Source organism: Phodopus roborovskii, unplaced genomic scaffold (assembly GCF_943737965.1).
Source record: "Phodopus roborovskii unplaced genomic scaffold, PHOROB, whole genome shotgun sequence".
Classification (NCBI taxonomy): domain Eukaryota; kingdom Metazoa; phylum Chordata; class Mammalia; order Rodentia; family Cricetidae; genus Phodopus; species Phodopus roborovskii.
Window position 1 is genome coordinate 358409 of NW_026126962.1, and position 18500 is coordinate 376908.

The 18500-nt window shown below is 46.1% G+C and overlaps 1 protein-coding gene across 1 annotated transcript in view; it reads right to left on the reverse strand.

Moving 5' to 3' along the window:
• Add2 (adducin 2) overlaps positions 1-18500 on the reverse strand; it is an 80772-nt gene that overhangs the window by 7710 nt on the left and 54562 nt on the right. The window contains exons 7-14 of the mRNA XM_051175018.1: positions 13678-13827; positions 11703-11846; positions 10236-10334; positions 5690-5866; positions 3487-3744; positions 2389-2508; positions 1873-1962; positions 11-158 (exon numbers count right to left, since the gene is read on the reverse strand). Coding sequence (XP_051030975.1) covers positions 11-158; positions 1873-1962; positions 2389-2508; positions 3487-3744; positions 5690-5866; positions 10236-10334; positions 11703-11846; positions 13678-13827 — 1186 coding nt within the window. The remainder of the gene's footprint in view (positions 1-10; positions 159-1872; positions 1963-2388; positions 2509-3486; positions 3745-5689; positions 5867-10235; positions 10335-11702; positions 11847-13677; positions 13828-18500) is intronic.

Here is an 18500-nt window from a genome sequence, read left to right on the forward strand (position 1 = left end):
ACAGGGTTACCTTCCTGTTCTTGTTTCTTCCTTTCCACCTCCTTCTTGTACTCTTCCAGCTCCTGGTCGGTGAGTTGGCTGAAGGGATTGGGCACGGTCTCCTCTGATTCGTCTTTGGTATCTGCATCACCCTTGGACACCAGCTGGCTTTCTGTAGACTGAAAGTTAACCAGAGTGTGTATTGCTCTGTGACCACTGTGCTAGGGCCCAACCTGGAACTTCTCTCACACTCAGGTGGCAGTCAGCTGTCTTGCTAGGGAAAGGACATGTAGCTCCTTGGAACCAAGCTTAGGGCCTTGGGGTAGAGTTCATTCATTGTCCCCATTGCTATATCCTCCCCACATTTAGACCTTGAAACTGTCCTGGTGAATATAGGGTCCACCCTTTGCCCTTGAAATGAAATCAAAAGATGCTCCCAAGCAAAAGACACACCTTTATTGCAATCCCATCTATGGACACTTCCAAGCCATGACTGTGCATACATTCGGTTGCCCAGAGTCAGTCAAAGTCTAGCAAGCATAGCATTGGCTAAAGCAAACAGCATGCCAGGCCCCTCCCCCGCTGCCCCTTCCTGTCCCCCAATAGCAGTGCAAGCCACAGTACACAGCATTAAAACAGCAAGACACAGGCTACTACATTCTCAGTTCAAGCAGTGAGTGCTGGAGTTACAGAGACCAAGAGGCCAGATCCTTCTCTGGCTGCCTGTTCCTGAGGCCCAAAACACAGAACTTGTGTTTTGCATCTTGGCGGAGTCCCTGACTCTGAGATCTGGCTAACCAGACACTTAAAAGCTCCAAGAATCATCTGGTCCCTCTTGCTAAAGGGGAGGACTGAACTTCAGACCCCACTGTCCTCTCCCTAAGTCAGTGTCCTCACTGTACCTACCAAAGGCATTGTTTGCTATCTGTGGAGGAGGAGCATAGACTAAAGCCTCAGGGGAGGTGAACCCATGGGCTTCACTCACAATGAGTTTCAGAGTCAACAGTGAGTCTGAGACAGATCCCAAGGGACAGGAGAGACTCTAATGAGAGCCTTGCTGAGAAGATCAGAACTGCTTTGAACAATCCTGCTCTGGGTTGACCTTTCACCTCTCTGGGATCAGAGGCCATTTCTAACCTTGACCCTATGGTGTGTTCACAGTTCACGACTTGGCTGAGTAGGGATGGAAAGGAGGCATGTGTGAATGCATAGCCTGCTGCTGCCCAATCTGCAACCATTACATTGCATTAATGAACTCAACAGAGAGTTAAGGGCCCTGGACTTCCCACCTATCATTGTCTAGGAAAGTATCATACCTTTTGCAACAGCCACAAACAGCCATGATGCCACCTACACAGGCAGAATTGCAATGCCACTCTGCTGCCAAGCCCTAGACAAGATGCCACCCCATCTCAAACACAGAAACAGTAACTTCATGCTTTCTAAGTCTAACTAGATTTGTACGGCTACTCCTTACCCTTCCCACCCCATAGGTACAACAGTCCTGTCTGCACCTCTTTCACTGTGCCCTGGAGCTCTGACCAGATGATGCCACATCAAACCCAGAGGTCAGAAACAATAGTGTCACCAGAACACTGAAAGATACTGAGAGAGGACCTCGTGAAGTCCAATGGTGGGAGGCATGGGACCAGCCAGAGACCTTCCCATGAGCAGATGGGCTACTATTGCTGTTCTCTATCTGTTGCATCCAGGAGTGAGCCAATATTGTCCTCCCTGATGTCACAGCCACCTGTATGGTGGCCTTTCACTATGCAGCAAGAGCCTGGCACCTAAGATCATGGGGTGAGTAGGCCTGAGGACTCAGGGGTCCCACTGCCCAGCCTCAGGAGACAGATATGCTTCCCCCTCAGTTGGGGGTGGTTTCTGCTGTACCGGGCTTCGGCTCTTCTCGGCGATGACGCTGGCCAAGAGCTGGGACTGAGGCCCTGCAGACTTTATATCTTGTCGGTTTTGCTCTCGAATCTGTGTGGAAAGGGGGAGAAGAAGGGTCAAAGCATGGGTAGGCACTCTGTTGTCTAGTGAGGCCTGGGAGAGGTCTGACAAGGTCCTCTATGGTGAGCAGCATGTCCTCTCTGTTCTAACACAAGCTGCCCGTCCTGAGAGCTGCCACCATACTTGACCCCGAGCCACTCTGAGTTCATAAAAGGCCACTCTGTGGACACATCTTTCAGACATACCTATTATGGTATGAAGCAAGTGTCCTGCTATATAAAGTGATTACAGAGGATCTCAGGACCTTGTAAGTCCAGCATGAGGCACCAAGCCTAGGATGTAGTCCATACAGTGTCATATCAGGGGTGCTGGTGAGTTCCCCCAATCCAGGAACTTGGGTTGTGCTTCTGAGACCCCAGATTCCTTCAGAAAAGCAAGACAGAAGAGCAGAATCACCTTGTTCCTCATGTCCAGCACTTCTTGGGGGTCAGTGTAGAGAGGCACGAATTGGTTTGGGTTTTCGATCCGTATGGGCATGCCACTGCTGGGCTTTTCCACTTCGTCAGCTTTCATCCACTGACAAGACAAGGCAGATGAGTAAGGAGAGGGACCACAGTCAAATGGGTTTCCCACCCACCATGGAAAGTCAGCAAGCCTCTCTGTCAGAGCCAGCTAGATGAGTGATAGATGACCCAGGTTTCGAGAAAGGTCAGTGGGCCATAACAAACATCAGAGAGTAGTGGCTGAAGTTTGGGTAGCCACCACTAGGTTTCAGTTCCAGGTAAATAGATCCCCATCTGGTGGAGACCTATTCTGACTGGCTGTAGTCACTTTCTTGTTAATAAAAAAAAAAAAAAAAATCAAACAGTGGGATTGGAGAGATGGCCCAATGGTTAAAGCACCTGTCATTCAAGAGCAAGGACATGAATTTGGATCCCCAGGAACCTGGATGGGTGTAGTGGTCCACCCATAACTCCAGCCGTGAAAGGCAGAGACAGGATTCCCAGAGCAAATAAGTTTAACCATAGCACCAAGCTCTAGGCTTATCCTTAAAGAATAAGATAAAGGAGCTATTGAAGATGATTCCAGACATCAAGCTTGAGCCACATACATGTGCACCCATGTACATGCCCCCCCCCAAAATAGCACACTTACCAGTGAAAAACAGGAAGGGAAACATTAAATAGAGACTGTCTGAGTGAGGAAAAGGGGAGAGGGAAGGCAAAACATGCCCAACCTCTTCTCCTCCTGGATTTGTATCAGACCCCAGGCCCAGTGTTGGACACCTCTACAGGAGTTTCCTAAAGTCCTCCATGATTGTGGTGTGAAACACAGAACCCAGTCTTTCTTAAATCTGTGCTGATGGAAGCCTTGTCACACTCTGGGGAAATCTGCCCCTCAAACCCCAAACCTCAATTCAAGGGTGCAAGAAAGAGGTGTTAGGGGCTCTGGGGCCTGAACACAGCCCATAAGAACCTGGAAGAAAATTGCACAGCTTGCTTTCTTTCAAATACAACTCATCCTATCCAGCCCAGCCTGACTTCCCCCTCTTACCGTGGTCTTGGGCCTGGGACTGCCCATGTTCTTCTGTACCTCGTCGGCCACATTCACCCGCAGGTAGGTGTTGGGTGTGTTAAGCCAGCGGGTCTTCTCCTTCTGCTGCTTATGCGCATGCTGACGTAGGGCAGGGACTGGGGCACCATCCTCTTCAAACACGAAGGCTGTGACTGTGGCTGGGATCTCCACTTCACTTTTGTGTTTGGTTTTCTCTTGGACAAAGGGGTGGCGGTATGTGTAGCCTGTTCTGTAGCCCTGAGAGGACAGAATCAGAACAGGTGTTGTGGAGTCAGAGGTCCACACCTGTACTGAGTTCAACCCTGAATACCCACCAGACAACTGAGAAGCCAAGCTAAGGTTACAGGGCTTTAAAACTGAGATGGGCCTGGTCCTCAGGCTTGTTACTCCAGCCACTCAGGAAACTGAGGCAGGAACTTGACAAGTTCAAGGCCTGCCTGGATTACAGAGCAAGCTCAAAGCCAGCTAGGTAATTTAGTGATCATCAGCTCCAAAATTAAACATAAACAAAAGAGCTAAAGTATAGCTCTGTGGTAGAATGCTTGCTTGGCACATGTGAAACCCTGCATTTAATCTCCAGAACACACACACACACACACACACACACACACACACACACACACACACACAAAATGATCCTGCTTAATGTTCATGATTTTGATGAATCTGTAAGTAGTATTGCTTCCTACTACTATACTATTAATAATAATAAATGTATAATTTTGCAGTGCTGCTGCCTAACATATCATGCCATAGCACTCATTCTATGCCAAATATACCCTGAGCATGCAAAGTTTTCAAAGTAGCTAACATTAAGATAAAAATAACTTAGATTTAAACTTACATGTATGCGTACCCATGTGCCCATGTGTCTGTGTGCCTGTGTGAGTGTGTGTGTGGTAATAGGACTGGAAAGGGGATAGTGAGTGAGGAGGAGGTCTTGAGGGAGTGCTGCATATATGTCATAGGAAAGCAAAAGTGGGACTGGGGGAAGGAAGAGGAACAACTAGAGGGACAATTGGTGGGGACAGTAGTAAGGTGGGAGAAACAAGAACAATGTATGTATTCATATGTATGAATACACCATGAGGAAACCCATTACTTTGTATGCTTACCTTCAATATTAACTTTAAAATAACGTCAAAACAGCTATGATAGTAAATTGCCCTGGAATGGTAGTTCCCGGCTTGGTGGTTGTATAGAGTTGGTTGAAACTCCTTGCTCATTCCAAGAACCCCTCATCAACATTCATAGTGAAATCTATCTGATTCCATTAGAACCCTCCTTTCTCTCCTCTCTGAGATTTTAAATGGGATCTGCTCCTTCTCAAAGCTTTAAAAGGGTTCCTGTAGGAAGCCACCCCATACAGCCCTGGTGCTGTCTTTGGGGACAATGATTCAGCACACAGCTGTTGCCATCTTACCCAAAAGGCATGCTTTGTCATTATAAAGCCTCCCTCTCGATCAGCCTTGCAATGGGGTGAAAAATAAGTTGGAAGTTAAGTACTAATTATTGCAATGGCCTTGACATGACAAAATCAAGTGGCTTTGAGGGTGAGGAAGGTGAACCAAATAGGAATGTTCTGAAGACAGGTTTTATTTCTCACCCCTTTAAACAGTCCCAGCTCCCCACTGTACCCCTCCCTCTTGTGCCTGAAATGTCTCCTCTGATTTTTCATCAACCCAGTCATTAGCTCCTAGAAATGGGATGCTGTCTGCTTGTATCCTTTAATGAACCATCCTATTTAATTCCTTATGGGAATGGTTCATTCATTCACTGCAACAAAATAATATAGTTACTGCTTAGAATAAGGAAACTGGCTGCATGATGGGCTCTTGGTATTAAAGCTGTGACATGAGGGATGGAGCAGGATCAACTCCAGAGGATGCATGGGATATGAGGACGATAGTGGTGGGCTGTGGGTATGAGGAGAGCCACTCTGACTTGGCTGAACTGCTACTTCCCATGGAGAACACAGACAGACATGAGGATATCTCAGCACTCAGCAGAGGGAGGGAAGGCGAGTAACAGAGAAAACTCTTGTTCAAGTGAACACAAACTCAGAGGCCTTCACCAACTAAACAGAAGCAGTTCTTGTAGTTCCTAGTGTTTTGAGCTGTCTGGTTCTGTGGGCTCAGCCTCCATGGAACGGTCTGAAGGACAGACACACCAGGACACTCACTAAGTTGTCCAGCATCCTCATGAGTGCTTCAAATTCATGTTCTCCCAGTCGGCTCTTCTGCATGGGCCCGAAGGTGCTGCCCGCCCACTGCACAGAGCCCACCTCATGTGGCCGGTGTTTCTCTTGCTCCAGAAGGATAAGGTTCTCAGTTCCTCCTGCGCTGGACAGAGCTGACACCTGCAGAGAGATCAGAGCACTTAGTCATAGGTGTATGAAGCCCCTAAAACTGCGATGGTACGCATGAGGGGTAGTGGGCCACAGAACAATTCAGGATCCAGAAAGGCCCAGGGAACTTGAGGAAAGTACGTGTTGATTTATTTGTTGTGCACTCATTGTCATGAAGTGAATTATTAGCAATTCATCCTTGGGCTCAGTTCTTAGAGAACCCAGAGGGGAAGAAATAACAAGTGTTAAACTTCCAGAATGAAACATAGAGGACTGAACTGGAATTTGGGATATAGCATCCTAGGTACCAAAAATGATACCTCAGAAATGGTACCCCAGAGAAAAAAACAGTACCTCAGAGAAGAAGAAACGATACCCAGGATGCATTGCAAAATTATAATTACCTCTTGGATAGATGATTCTGGGAAGGGCTCCAAGGGGGACTATTCATTGTTTTATAGGTAAGGTCGAATGTAGCCCAGGCTGGCCTTGAACATGTTAGGTAGCCTATGCTGGCCATGAACAACTGCTTTTCCTGCCTCTGCCTACCAAGATCTGGAATTAAAGATGTCTGCTTTCATGTCAATCTGGATCTTCAATCATTATCTGTAATACTTTATCTCTTCAGTAGGAAACTATCTGAAGCAAATGGCCATAAGTACTTGTTAAACATGAATAGCAGTGTCATCATCTTATTCTCTTCATTTTTCCATATGAGTGTGTGTGTTGGTTAGTTTTAAGTCAATGTTATATAACACAGAGTCATTTTGGAAGAGAGTACCTCAGTTTTGAAAATTACTCAAATAGATTAGCAAGCATATGGAGCATTTTCTTGATTAATGATTGATTTGGGAGGACCAGCCAGCCCACTGTGGCCAGTGGTAACCCTAGGCTTGTAGTTCTGAATGTTATATATATAAAAAAATAAAACAAAAACAAACAAACAAACAAAAAACAGGCTTAGCAAGCTATGAGGAGCAAAGCAGTAAACATCACTCCTCCATGGCTTCTGCTTCAACTCCTGCCTTGAGTTCCTGCCCTGATGTCTCTTGATGATGGAGTATGACCTGAGAGTTGTAAGGTAAGATGAAATAAACTTTTTCCTCTCCAAGTTGCTTTTGGTCACAATGGAAAGTAAGCCAAGACAGTGCAAAACATAAGTTATTTTTCTCTCTCTCCCCCATTCAGGCCAATGATCTTTACATATGACCTCTACTTCAGGGTCTGTAGATCTACAAAATGCCCTGGGCATAAAAAGAAGCCAGAAGAGTTTTCTACAGTCTTGTTATCCAAGATGTTTGCCCATATGCCCATTCTGGGGTGATCAGTAACCAGGTCTAGTGTCAACATAGTACAGCCAGGTGTACTGCCGTGTCAGACAGCCTCTCAGGGTTGTAGAGCTTGTCCCACTAGAAAAGGAGCAGTGCAAGTGGCTTCAGGCAGCATATTAATGTTTAGGATAGAGGTATGTGTATAAACAGGCAATTTAGAATAATCTTAAATGCATCCATGCATTTAACCAGCCTCCATCTTTCCCAATCTCATGCTTATCTAGTGGTACAATCTACTGGACCCTGCATCCCTGCCATTCAGATAGTCTCAGTCAGGTTTGACTTTTGTGGAGGAAGAGAAATGTTGAAGCCATGTCACTATAGCAGTGTGCTAACACACTCACATTGGAGATGACTGTTCCCACACAAGTTCACTTACTGGAGTTGCCACTCTGATGATCTAACCCACAGTGTCTGATGTTTCAGAACAGGTTGGTGATCTGAGTTGTGGTTTTGGTGTTGTTTGTTTTGACCAAAGATAAAAGGGTCCATTTAATTTATTGACAAATGCAGACACATGAGCTCCAAGCACCAACAGATGACCCCATACTACTTCTCAGAGGTGAGCTCATCAGATTCCCTCAGGTGAGCTTTGTCACCCTGGGACAGGGGGGGCATAACAACACTTTCCAGTGCCTTTTTACCCAAGATCTATATCTGTACTATGTCTTTAACCATCCCCCGCCCTCACATTGCCCTGGAGAGGCAATGTGAGGGTGTGTTGAAGGGGAGTGGGCACCATGCTGACTGGGTGTGTTACATCACCTTCTTACTGTGTGAGTTTGGGCAGCTATTTACCATATTTGTGCTTTAGCTTCCACCTCTACCAAGTAAAAATGGCAATGCCCTAGCTACATCATGAGGAATCTTTTAAGGTAATATTGTAAAGTATTTAGAATGTTCTGGAGAACTGGGAGCACCATGTGGATGCTGTTGCTAAGCTAACAGAGGATGAGAGGCAGCCTCCTCTGGGACTGGTTGTTAATGGAGGAGGAAGGAGGGAGAGAGCACCCACAACCTTGTCTAAGCTGCCTCCTTCCATCTCTTCCTCCAGCAGTTTCCATGGCGATGGGTAGCAGATGGAGAAGAACTGCCTGTGCTTCCCATCTGCCTCTCAGCAGAACAGAGAGCTGCCTCTCAGCGAGTGATGACCCACTTTTCCAGAACTCCAAACCAAAGAGAATACTGGGCCCAGGAGGGCTGAGCAGGTACTTGAGCTTAGACTACAGACATGTCCACAGTCATGTTCACCTTTCCACCAAGGTCACTGAGGAAGGAAGCAGGGCCCGTGGTAGACACAGATCTCCAGAGCTGGGTGCCCGAGTGCAATCCTGACTGTGGCTATGGGCTGTGACTTCTGCATTGCTACTTGAGTGCAATCCTGACAGGTCTGTGGTTCTGCATTTTTGCTCTTCCATGTCTAGACCTTCATTCTCTCTAGAAGCCTCTCCATTCTTGAAACTGACAGAGCCACTGGCACTTTTCTGGGCCAGTTGCCTGAGGGATGTGAGTGGACAAAGGCACATCAAGCCAGTCCTGCACAGAAAGTGACAGCAGCCAAGAGGCTATTAGGGACTAGAACTAACAGCTCTGCCCCATGGCTGCAGGTCAGAAGGTTAAACTGCCCAGGGGCCATTTTTCTGGATCTGAACTTGGGAGGGGCCTCTTTACTCTGGATCTGTAGGGGACACAGAGACAGCTCTCCATCTATACAAAGGGCTGGGGCCTCTTTGCAGAGCAGAGCTTTTCTTGTAGGCCATTTTTTCAAAGAAGTGTCTTCAAAGGTGTGGTAGGGAGCCTTTTACAGTCCAGTGTGAAGAAAGATCACCTTCCCTTGATAACAGACATCCAGCCAGAGTTCTGATGCCAGGCAGTGACCTGAGCATGGGGCAACTTTCTTAATTGAGGGGAAAGGCACCACATCTTGGATCCAGGGTCCCATAGTCTCTAATTCTGACTATTGCTGTTTCTTGGGATCATTACCCCACTCCTTGTAACATTTATTCATCTCTGGATTTATGGCTGCCTCTGTAACTATAAAGCCCACTGTTAGGGTACCACAGGGATCCTCAAATCTCCATACTCTTGAACTGATCTCACATTTCCCCAAGTGACACTAAGAAAGTGATGGGCTTCTTTTGGTGCTGCTCTGCCAGGCCAGCCAGAATAAGGCGGAATGGTACCACGTGGGGATTTCAGAGAGCTGACTTGTCCTGGAACTGCAGCCTCTGCATCTGGCAGTGTCATCACCTCTCCTAGCCTGGAGAGGCCATTTCTCCCAGCAAACTTTGACCCATGCCAACATGAAGAAAACAAGCTTGCAGAGGGCATATCTTTGCCTCTCTGCCCCAAGGATACACAGCCATGGCTGGAGATGATGGGGCTGAGAGAGCTGGGTCATTACTATCCCCCCTCCCCATCCCACCAACCTATCCACTACAGAGTGTGTGCTCTTGGATGACCTGTACCATAGAGCTACCTGTACCAGCATTCTGCTGCTCTAGGGACTCTGCGGTCATTGACACCTTTCACCTAGCTGTCCCTTTCCAGTGAGGAGGCTGGGAGATGAGCTGGCTCCCTGCATACCTTTGGGGGTATCTTGGCTGTTCTTGTTTCTATGACAACACTGACTGGTCTCTGTCCACTTCCCTTTCCATGCTGGAACTTACTTCTGGCCCACTCCCATTCCATCCCACTCCCTGGCCAAACAAGAGCAACCCTTTTCTGTGTCCCCCAGTACAACTTGGTGCAACAGCCATACTAGGTGACACAGGTGTGCTAGGGCTTTTGTGTGCCTTGTGATGGTTTCCCCATGCTGGCCTCAGTTCCCCTAGAAATGAGTAGTACCAATAAGATACTGATATTTCCAGGATTTGGATCCTATTGTAAGCAAGAAACTGCAGGAGCATAAGGAAAGTGGTGACAGAAAGAGTGACAAAGTAGAGTTTCAGGAAGTTTAGGCTCACAGGACCCCAGCTGACAGCTAGCAGGGCTCACAGTTCCCAGGGATCCCATAAAAACCAGCTTACTTCCCAGAGTACCTTACGTACCTGTACCTCACATGCAGCCTGCAGGTGGAAGATCTTATAGAAAGCCTCCTCCACGGTGTCACCCAGAGCAACCATGCCATGGTTTCTCAGCACCAGGATCTGGGGAGGAGGAAAAAGCCTGTTAAGCAAAAGCCTTTAGGACACCCCCCTGCAGCCCTCCCCCCACCTCCCGGAGCCAGCAAGATGGGGGTAAGGCACCAGTTATCAAGTCTGTAAATCTTGGTTCGTGGGCCCCATGTGGTGGGAGCTCCCTCTCCTGCAGCTGCCAACTCAGGCTGTCTCAAAGCTCTTTTCTGAGATGGCACCCTGACCTCTGTGCTAGTAGAAGACAGTGCTTTAGACTTAAGCCAGGCAACAATGCCCTTCTGCTCTCTTCTATCCAGTTGGTCACTAATAAATGGAATTAACTGATGTATTATTATAGCACCAAGTTTTGGGGAGGATGTAGAGAATTGCCCATATATGAGGAAGGGGGCAGAAGAGACAACCTTTGTGGGAAGCAATGGGGCAATATGAAGTCTGACTTATAAAGGGTGCCCCCTAGAAATGTCTAAGTGAGCATCTTCAAGCCCGGAGGATTAGCTGGAAGGATTTCCTCTTGGTGTTGTTTCTATTAAGAGGAACCTGGGAGGTGGGGTTACACTTACATTTCCTTGTAAGGTTCAACTACAGAGGACTGCTCAGGTAAATTACAGCCATTCGTACAATGAGGTATGATTTAATAAGCTGAGTGATGGAGGAAATAGTGATGTAAAAGGACATTTAGGGTACATTGCTAAGGAGAAGGAGAACTGCTTTCCTGGTTGCAGGTTTGTAAATATGCTCAAACACAGTCTTAGAAAACGCACCAAATTCTCAGTGCAATATAGGCTTAAAAAAAAACTTATAAAACTCAGAGGCTGGAGAGATGGCTCAGTGGTTAAGAGTGCTTCCTGCTCTTGCAGAGGACCCAAGTTCTGTTCTGAGCACAGGCATCAGGCTGCTCACAATCACCTGCAACTCTAGCTCCAGGGGATCTGATGCCCCCTTCTGACCTCCACACACACTGCACATATCATTCTTAAAAATTATCTACAAAACAAATACTCTCACAGTGAATACATGTCAGTGCTTTCTCCATCTCTGTCTCTGCCAGCCACCCCTATCCCTGTGCGTGTGTGTGAACCAGAGGTGAACGCTGGGCATCTTTCCTAATTCTTCTCTACGTGATATTTCTGAGACAAGGTGTTGCATTAAAAATGGAGCTCACTGATTCAGTCAAACTGACTGACCACACAAGCCCCAGGGGGTCACCTGCCAGCTCTGGGGTTATAGGTACTTAACTGCCACACCCAGTTTTTATGTAGGTACTGAGGATGGAACTCAGGTCCTTGTACAGCAAGCTCTTTACCGTTAGCACCATCTCCCCAGTCTTGTGCCGTCAGCTTTTGGCAGTTACTACTCCACAACACCCTCCCAGAAACAAACCTTGCAGGTAGGTCCAAGGCACTTCTGCAAGTTGATTCGATCTGCTTCCTGCTCCATTTCCCCATTGAAGTCATAGTAGGTCATATCCCCCACCAGCAGGGCATTATGGGAGACAGGCAGGAGGCCACACTTCATAGCTGACACCTATGGGGAAACAATAGTTGCCTGGCACCTGCAGCCTAGGCTCCAGGGTGCACTGGGCCTCTCTCCTCAGAGCACAGCAGGCTAGCCCTGCTCTGGAGCCAGGGTGTATGGAATATCACAGGAGGAAGACTATGCACTACCCAGGTCCACTTTTGCAGTGAGGGCTCTAAGGGCTCCCCATCACACTTACACATCACTCCAATAGCACTGAGGACTGCTGGGCAAGCATGCCCAAGGAGGCCTCTGCAGCCCAGTCCCAGCTCTGTTCTGTCCGTGACTCTGGGAGGAGGCAGGAGAGGTGGAAATACTTTCCCCCAGCGTATGATCCTGGGGCAGTATGAGTACAAGGATCCAGGGCTAAAACCTGGGTTGTTTCCTGTGCTGGCTAGTTTTAAGTCAACTCTTAACACAAGCTGGAGTCATTTTAGAATTGGGAACACCAATTGAGAAAATACTCCTACCAGATTGACTTTGGGGCAAGTCTATGGGCCATTTCTTGATGATTGATATAGGAGGGCCCAGCTCACTGTGGGTGATGCTACCTTGGGTAGGTGGCTCTGGATGCTATAAAGAAAGCAGGCTGGGCAAGTGATGAGGAGCAAGCCAGTAAGCAGCACCCTCCACAATCCCTGCACAAGTTCCTGCCTGACTTTCCTGCATGATGGATTACAAGTTGTAAGATGAAACAAATTCGTTCCTCCTTGTTGATTCTGGCCATGGTATGTTATCAAAGCCCCAGAAAAGTAAATTAGTACAGTCTCCTACCCCATCTCTCATTGAAAGCCAGAACGTGGTGGGTTCAGAGGAGCCTTACTATCTTGCCCCACTACCCCAAATCACCCCAAGACTGAAGAGACCATTAACACATATACACCATTAAGTCTTGGTCCTGATTCTGGGAGGTCTATACCCTGTGTTTTTCTTAGAAATCAATAGGCTGGTGCCATGTGCTTTGCCCTATAGGTGTGAGTTCTGGTGTCAGCAGGAGAGGATCATGGTCAGGGCAATGCCCAGTGCCTGCCATTTCTCCCAGTGACACTGTAGTGTCTTCCATACATGTGAAGAGATCATGGTACTACCTGTGATCTGATTGCTCGCTGTATTCTCCCCCAGATTTACTTCCCCTTCCCCAGATCTCGACTGCCTTGAACTGTGGATCAAGTTTTCACCAGCTTGTGGTTCTGTGTCAAGGCCTTTCCTCTGAAGGTCTGGGTCATGTGGGGAAAGGGCAGTATAAAGCCCAACAATATTGACTTGAGTAGACAGTCAATAGTACAGATGCCTGGCTGAGTTTCCAGCTACAGCTTCAGCAGAATGGGAGAGTCTGTGAAATGCACTTCCTCTCCTTCACCTTTTACCAGGACCCTGGTAATCAAAAGGAAGGCTGTAATGATGAGTCTTACAATACAAGAGAATTCATTCTCTTGGCCTGACTTCCATATTTTTCCAAGATTTTTATTTTTTTATTTATTTTTTATTTTTATTTTATTGCTTGTTTTATATGGGTGTTTTGTTTTCAAGTCTGTCTGTGCATCACATACTTGCAGTGCCTACAAAGGACAGAACAGAGGGTGTTGAATTCCCTGGGTTACAGATGATTGTTAGTGGCCATGTGGGTGCTGAGAATGGAACCATGGACCTCTGGAAGAACAGCCAGTGCTCTTAACCACTGAGCTATTTTTCTGCCCCCTTTGCAGAATTTTTAAATGATAACATTGCTATATCAGATATGATATCTCCTAAAGGGGGAGGGGAACAGGTGCTCCTGAACTGGCTGCCACAGAGAGTCTGGCACTGGGTGGAGCTCAGGTGCCTGGGAGGCCTTACTCACCGCGGCTGTGGCAGGCGTGTGTAGGTGAATGGCACACCTTACGTCGGGCCTGGCGGCATAGATGGCTGAGTGCAGACTGAAGCCTGTGGTGTCCACTGGGAAGCAACTGCTGCCCTTCTCTACCACCTCTCCCAGAATGTTCACCTTGATCTAGGCAGTGAAGAAGAGAACAGACTCAGAGTGGCAGGCAGCAGGGCCCCTGCCTTCATTCACACATGGACCCAGTGTGTCCCCTGCCCATGTCTACCCTTCCAGGTAACAGGAGGTGCTGGCCTTGGTGTTGGAGGATAGCAACATGGAGTCCTGCCTGCAGTGAATCTTAAGGGGTGACAGGTGGTGATAATTCTGCAGGAAAAGTGACAAGACCAGCGGCGGCAGGCCGAAAAACCTGTACTCCTTACAAATGGCGCCCACGTGGCTAATAAGAACTTCCACTTAAAATTTAACAAAAGCTTAAAAAAGGGCTTTAAAAACAAAAGAACAGAGACAAGCAAGGTTTCTTGGTAGCAGCATTTTTCTCGGTTGGACTCTGCTTAGTAAGGGACAAGCAGATATTTGCGCGGCTCCTTTAAGGGAAGATTCCTGACTCAGCATAAGCGGCAAAAAACCGCAAGGCTTTTAAATAACTCTGCTAACAATTTATTGGTGTGTATGAGAGATGGCAATGGCAGTGACCACATCTCCAAGCTGGCAGCATGCTTGCTGAATGGCAGCGCAGACCAAGGCAGTGAGCACAACTTTCAATGCTGGCGGTAAAAGAACCCGCCACCATCTTTGATAAACCGCGGCTAACACAGCTATGACTTTAATTTCAGCAATGTTGTTGTTTACCAGATAAAAGACTCGTGGCTACAAAAAGATAAAGATTTACAGTAAAGACAGATTCACATTAAGAAAAACGCTAAAGGTTTACAGTAAAATATATGTAGGCTTGGAAGAAAAAGGAAAAAAAATGGAATGGTTTTAAAAAGACAAAGAGGAACTGGGTGTGGTGGCATACACCTTTAATCTCAGAACTTGAGAGACAGAGGCAAGCAGATCTCTTGTGATTTCAAATTAAACCTAGTATGCAGAGTGAATTCCAGGACAGATAAAAGTTACACAGAGAAACCCTGTTTCAAAAAATAAAAAAATAGATGTAAAAGAAACAGAGTAATAAAAAAGCCACGTAAAGATGGAGAGAATATGGATACTGTATGGTATTATACTGTCTTTGTATTGTTTGACTGCTGAGGAAACAACAACTGTTAAAGGAAATGCTGCTGGATTAATTCAATTTATATATTTTAAAAATGCTTTGACTTCAAAATTTAAGTCTAAGGACAAGTTACTGGGGAAAAGGATTTCTGTTTCCACAGAAAATGAAAAGCTGTGTTTTGATCAAGCCAGACCCCCTGAAACAGAGTACCAGGTGATCCTACATTCAAAACAGCTTGGACAAAGCAGCCTTGCAGACTACAACCAGGATATCTGCATCTTCTTAGGATCCCTATGACAGCGCCCCCTATCAGCAGGAAGTAGTTTGGAAAGAACGTCGCCCAAATTCCCAAATATTGTTTATAAATGTTTGTTTTCATTTAATTGGGGTTGGTTATAAATGGTTAATGATCACAGCCAATTCTTTTTAAAGGTAAAAAGGGAATTATGGTATAGATATGAGTACTTTGTTTTGGAATGGATTTTCATTTATTGATACAATTTAAGGTCAATTTTGTGATATGTATATTTCTCCTCTTATTTAGGTGTTGTGTTTTTATAGCTCATTTAGAAATTAATGTATAATTTAATACAGATTTTAGATAGTTACCTATAATAGTCAAAACTTATAGTTAATTTACTTAGGTTTTCTAGATATACAGAGATGTATTTGAGATGAATAGGCATTCTTCAAACCTATCAAAGACCTACAGAATATGGCATTTAAAATGGTTTAGGGTTTTTCTTGACAATGAGACATAATTGTTCCTGGCAACACCACCTGCGTCAGAAAGGAAGATGGACATTGAAGAAACTCATTATAGAGTTTGCTTCCAATATGGCAAGACTAGCCATTTGGACAAGATACTGCTCTTGTCTGGACTGTATGACTTTATGCTGTAGAAACTGGACATGCAGGACCCACAGAAAAGTGATTGCTGATTCAAGATGGATATTGCTATAGAGTTCCTGCTTCATGGAAGAGTCTGCCAGACAGTCTGCAGGACACAGAGAAAAATGACTGACAAACTGCCAGTACTTTGCTGAAGAGTCTGCCAGACACACTATGGCCTATGGGCTGAAGATGGAAGATTACAAAAGAACTTTGGGTGACCAGGCAGTGAACTGTCTCTGTCATTTCTAGAGTTTATATACTATCCTTCTGTGGTCTTTGAAGGAGTTGAAGACAGTTAGTTATGGTTATAGTTTTCCTTAGTTAGGATTCAATGATAAGGTACATATAGGACTTTAGACTCACAAGATAAAATAGATGATGGAATATTTTATTCAAATCTTCCTAATTGTTAATGGACTAAATATTGTTAACTGTGATTCTTACTTGATAACTATTGTGTTATATATTTTGCTATGTTAAGGTTAAAACCCTTCTTTTTATTTTAGACAGAAAAGAGGAGATGATGGGAGATGTCATTCTGTATATGTTTCTCATACTGGTTAATGAATAAAGCACTGTTGGCCAATAGGAAAGGAAGATAGGAGGGACTAGGAGACAAGAAGGAAATAGGAAGGAGGAGGGAGGAGTCAGGATGGAGAGTCTGGAGAGAACAGAACCGCTGTTCCTCCGCTCTCGGTAAGACCACATGGAAATACATAGAAATGGGTTAATAATTAAGACAGAGCTAGCCGATAAGAAACTAGCACCTGGCCAATAGCATTGTATCAAATATAGAGTCTCTGTGTGTTATTTGGGGCTGGCGGCGTGGCAGCAGGACAAGGCCAGGCGGCGGGAGGAAAAACCTTACACCTTACAGGGCAGATTGTCAGACTGTATCATTCATTCTTCAGGGAGTTGTCAAAATAGAGCAGTCAGCACGCTTAGCATTTTCCTAAATGATGCCCAGAGTCAGTGACTGAATCCTCCAGAAGCAGCTAAGAGGATTCTAGGATGCCAGCAGAAACCTTCCCAGAGGAAGTCAGGTCTAAGCTGAGCCATTTCATTTTTGAAACATCTGAACATACACAAAGGTAAAGTGAATGATATACTGAACACCTCTCATCAGTCACAGAAAAGGGAAGTATTTTAAGGGACCAATGGAAAGAAGTCACTTTCTTAGCCTGCACTCTACTCCAAGAGACTAGCAGGTGGCTTGGCTAAAAAGAACAATACATAAAGCATGTGTGTAAAGGAGACAGCAAGGGAGAATGGGGGAGGGGAGGAGTGGGGGAAGGGAGAAGGAGTGAGCAAGTGAACAAGAGACAGAGAGACAGAAAGAAAGACAAACATACAGACAACACACAGTGAGTGCTGGTGGAAGAGTATATACATGCGTGTGCATGCACGCACACGCGTGCACGCGCACACACACACACACACAGGCACACACACACAGTGAATAAAATGAATAATGCTTGTGTCTGGTCATTGTGTTCCTACTTAACAAATGGATTCACAAAGTACCGACACCAGAGAAGGCTTTTTATTACTGATAGACAATGGCTTCCTGCATAGAAATGGTAGGCTGTTTCATCCTCAAAATGCCCTCCACCAACCTTCCCAGCATACTGAAGGTCCATCCCTCAGTGACCCAAATCACCCAACACAAAACCAAATTCTGAGGCAAGGTCCTCCTAACAGTGGTTTTCAACTTTCCTAATGCTGTGACCCTTTAATACAGTTCTTCATGTTGTGGTGACCCCCAACCATAAAATTATTTCGTTGCTACTTCATAACTATAATTTTGCTACTGCTATGAATCTTAATGTAAATATCTGATATGTTACCCCCAAGAGGTTGTGACCCACAGGTTGAGAACTGCTATCCTAACAATTTCATGGGCATACAGCCTGGTCCCTAGGCTTGCTTGACTACAATTATACCTCACGGCTGTTATGCAAATTTATAAAAGAAGTCAACTGCAGGAGCAGAGCTCAAGCGATTTCACCTTTCTTCCTCATCAAGCACATCCCATTGGAGGATAGGAGCTGTACATCCACACATAATCACCCATGGTCTATCCATACCCCAGACCTCCTGCTAGTGACCCTACAAGCCTGCCCACATCCCAAATAACCTTCTGCTTGTGATACCCTCAAGTCTACATCTTGGGGCCAGACCCCTTCTCAACCTACCTCAGCCAAATGCCAACTGCATCTGCCTCAGGGACACTACCCCCTCCCCAGCTCCTTATACTCTATCCCAGCTACCAGCCCAGCTGATCACAGGCTCACTATGCATGCAAGCCCAGAATTTCTTTCACAGATCACAGAAAGAGCACCGAGCATTTGTCTTAATGTCTACTGGGCTCCACACCTCTGTCAGGGCAATCTGTGAATAAAGGAAACAGACTGTGTTGCCTACACCTCCAGATTCTAAAAGCTGAGCCAGACTTGCAAGTCTTTTGCTTTCCTGTTCCAATGTGTTCCCACCCAAGGAAGCTTTCCTTATGACATGTGGTCTAACCTCAACCCAGGAATATTCCCAGGACTCTAGATCACCTCCCATTCTCTCCTCCCTTCCACTATGCTTACTGCCTGCACCCTGGTCACATCATGCCTGAGGTACCCATTGTGTCTATGCATCTTCTCTGACCAGGGAGAGTGTGAGATCCACAAGGAACAGGTTAGTAGGCTCTGATTTGGAGATGAACCTGTCTCTCCAGGGTCAC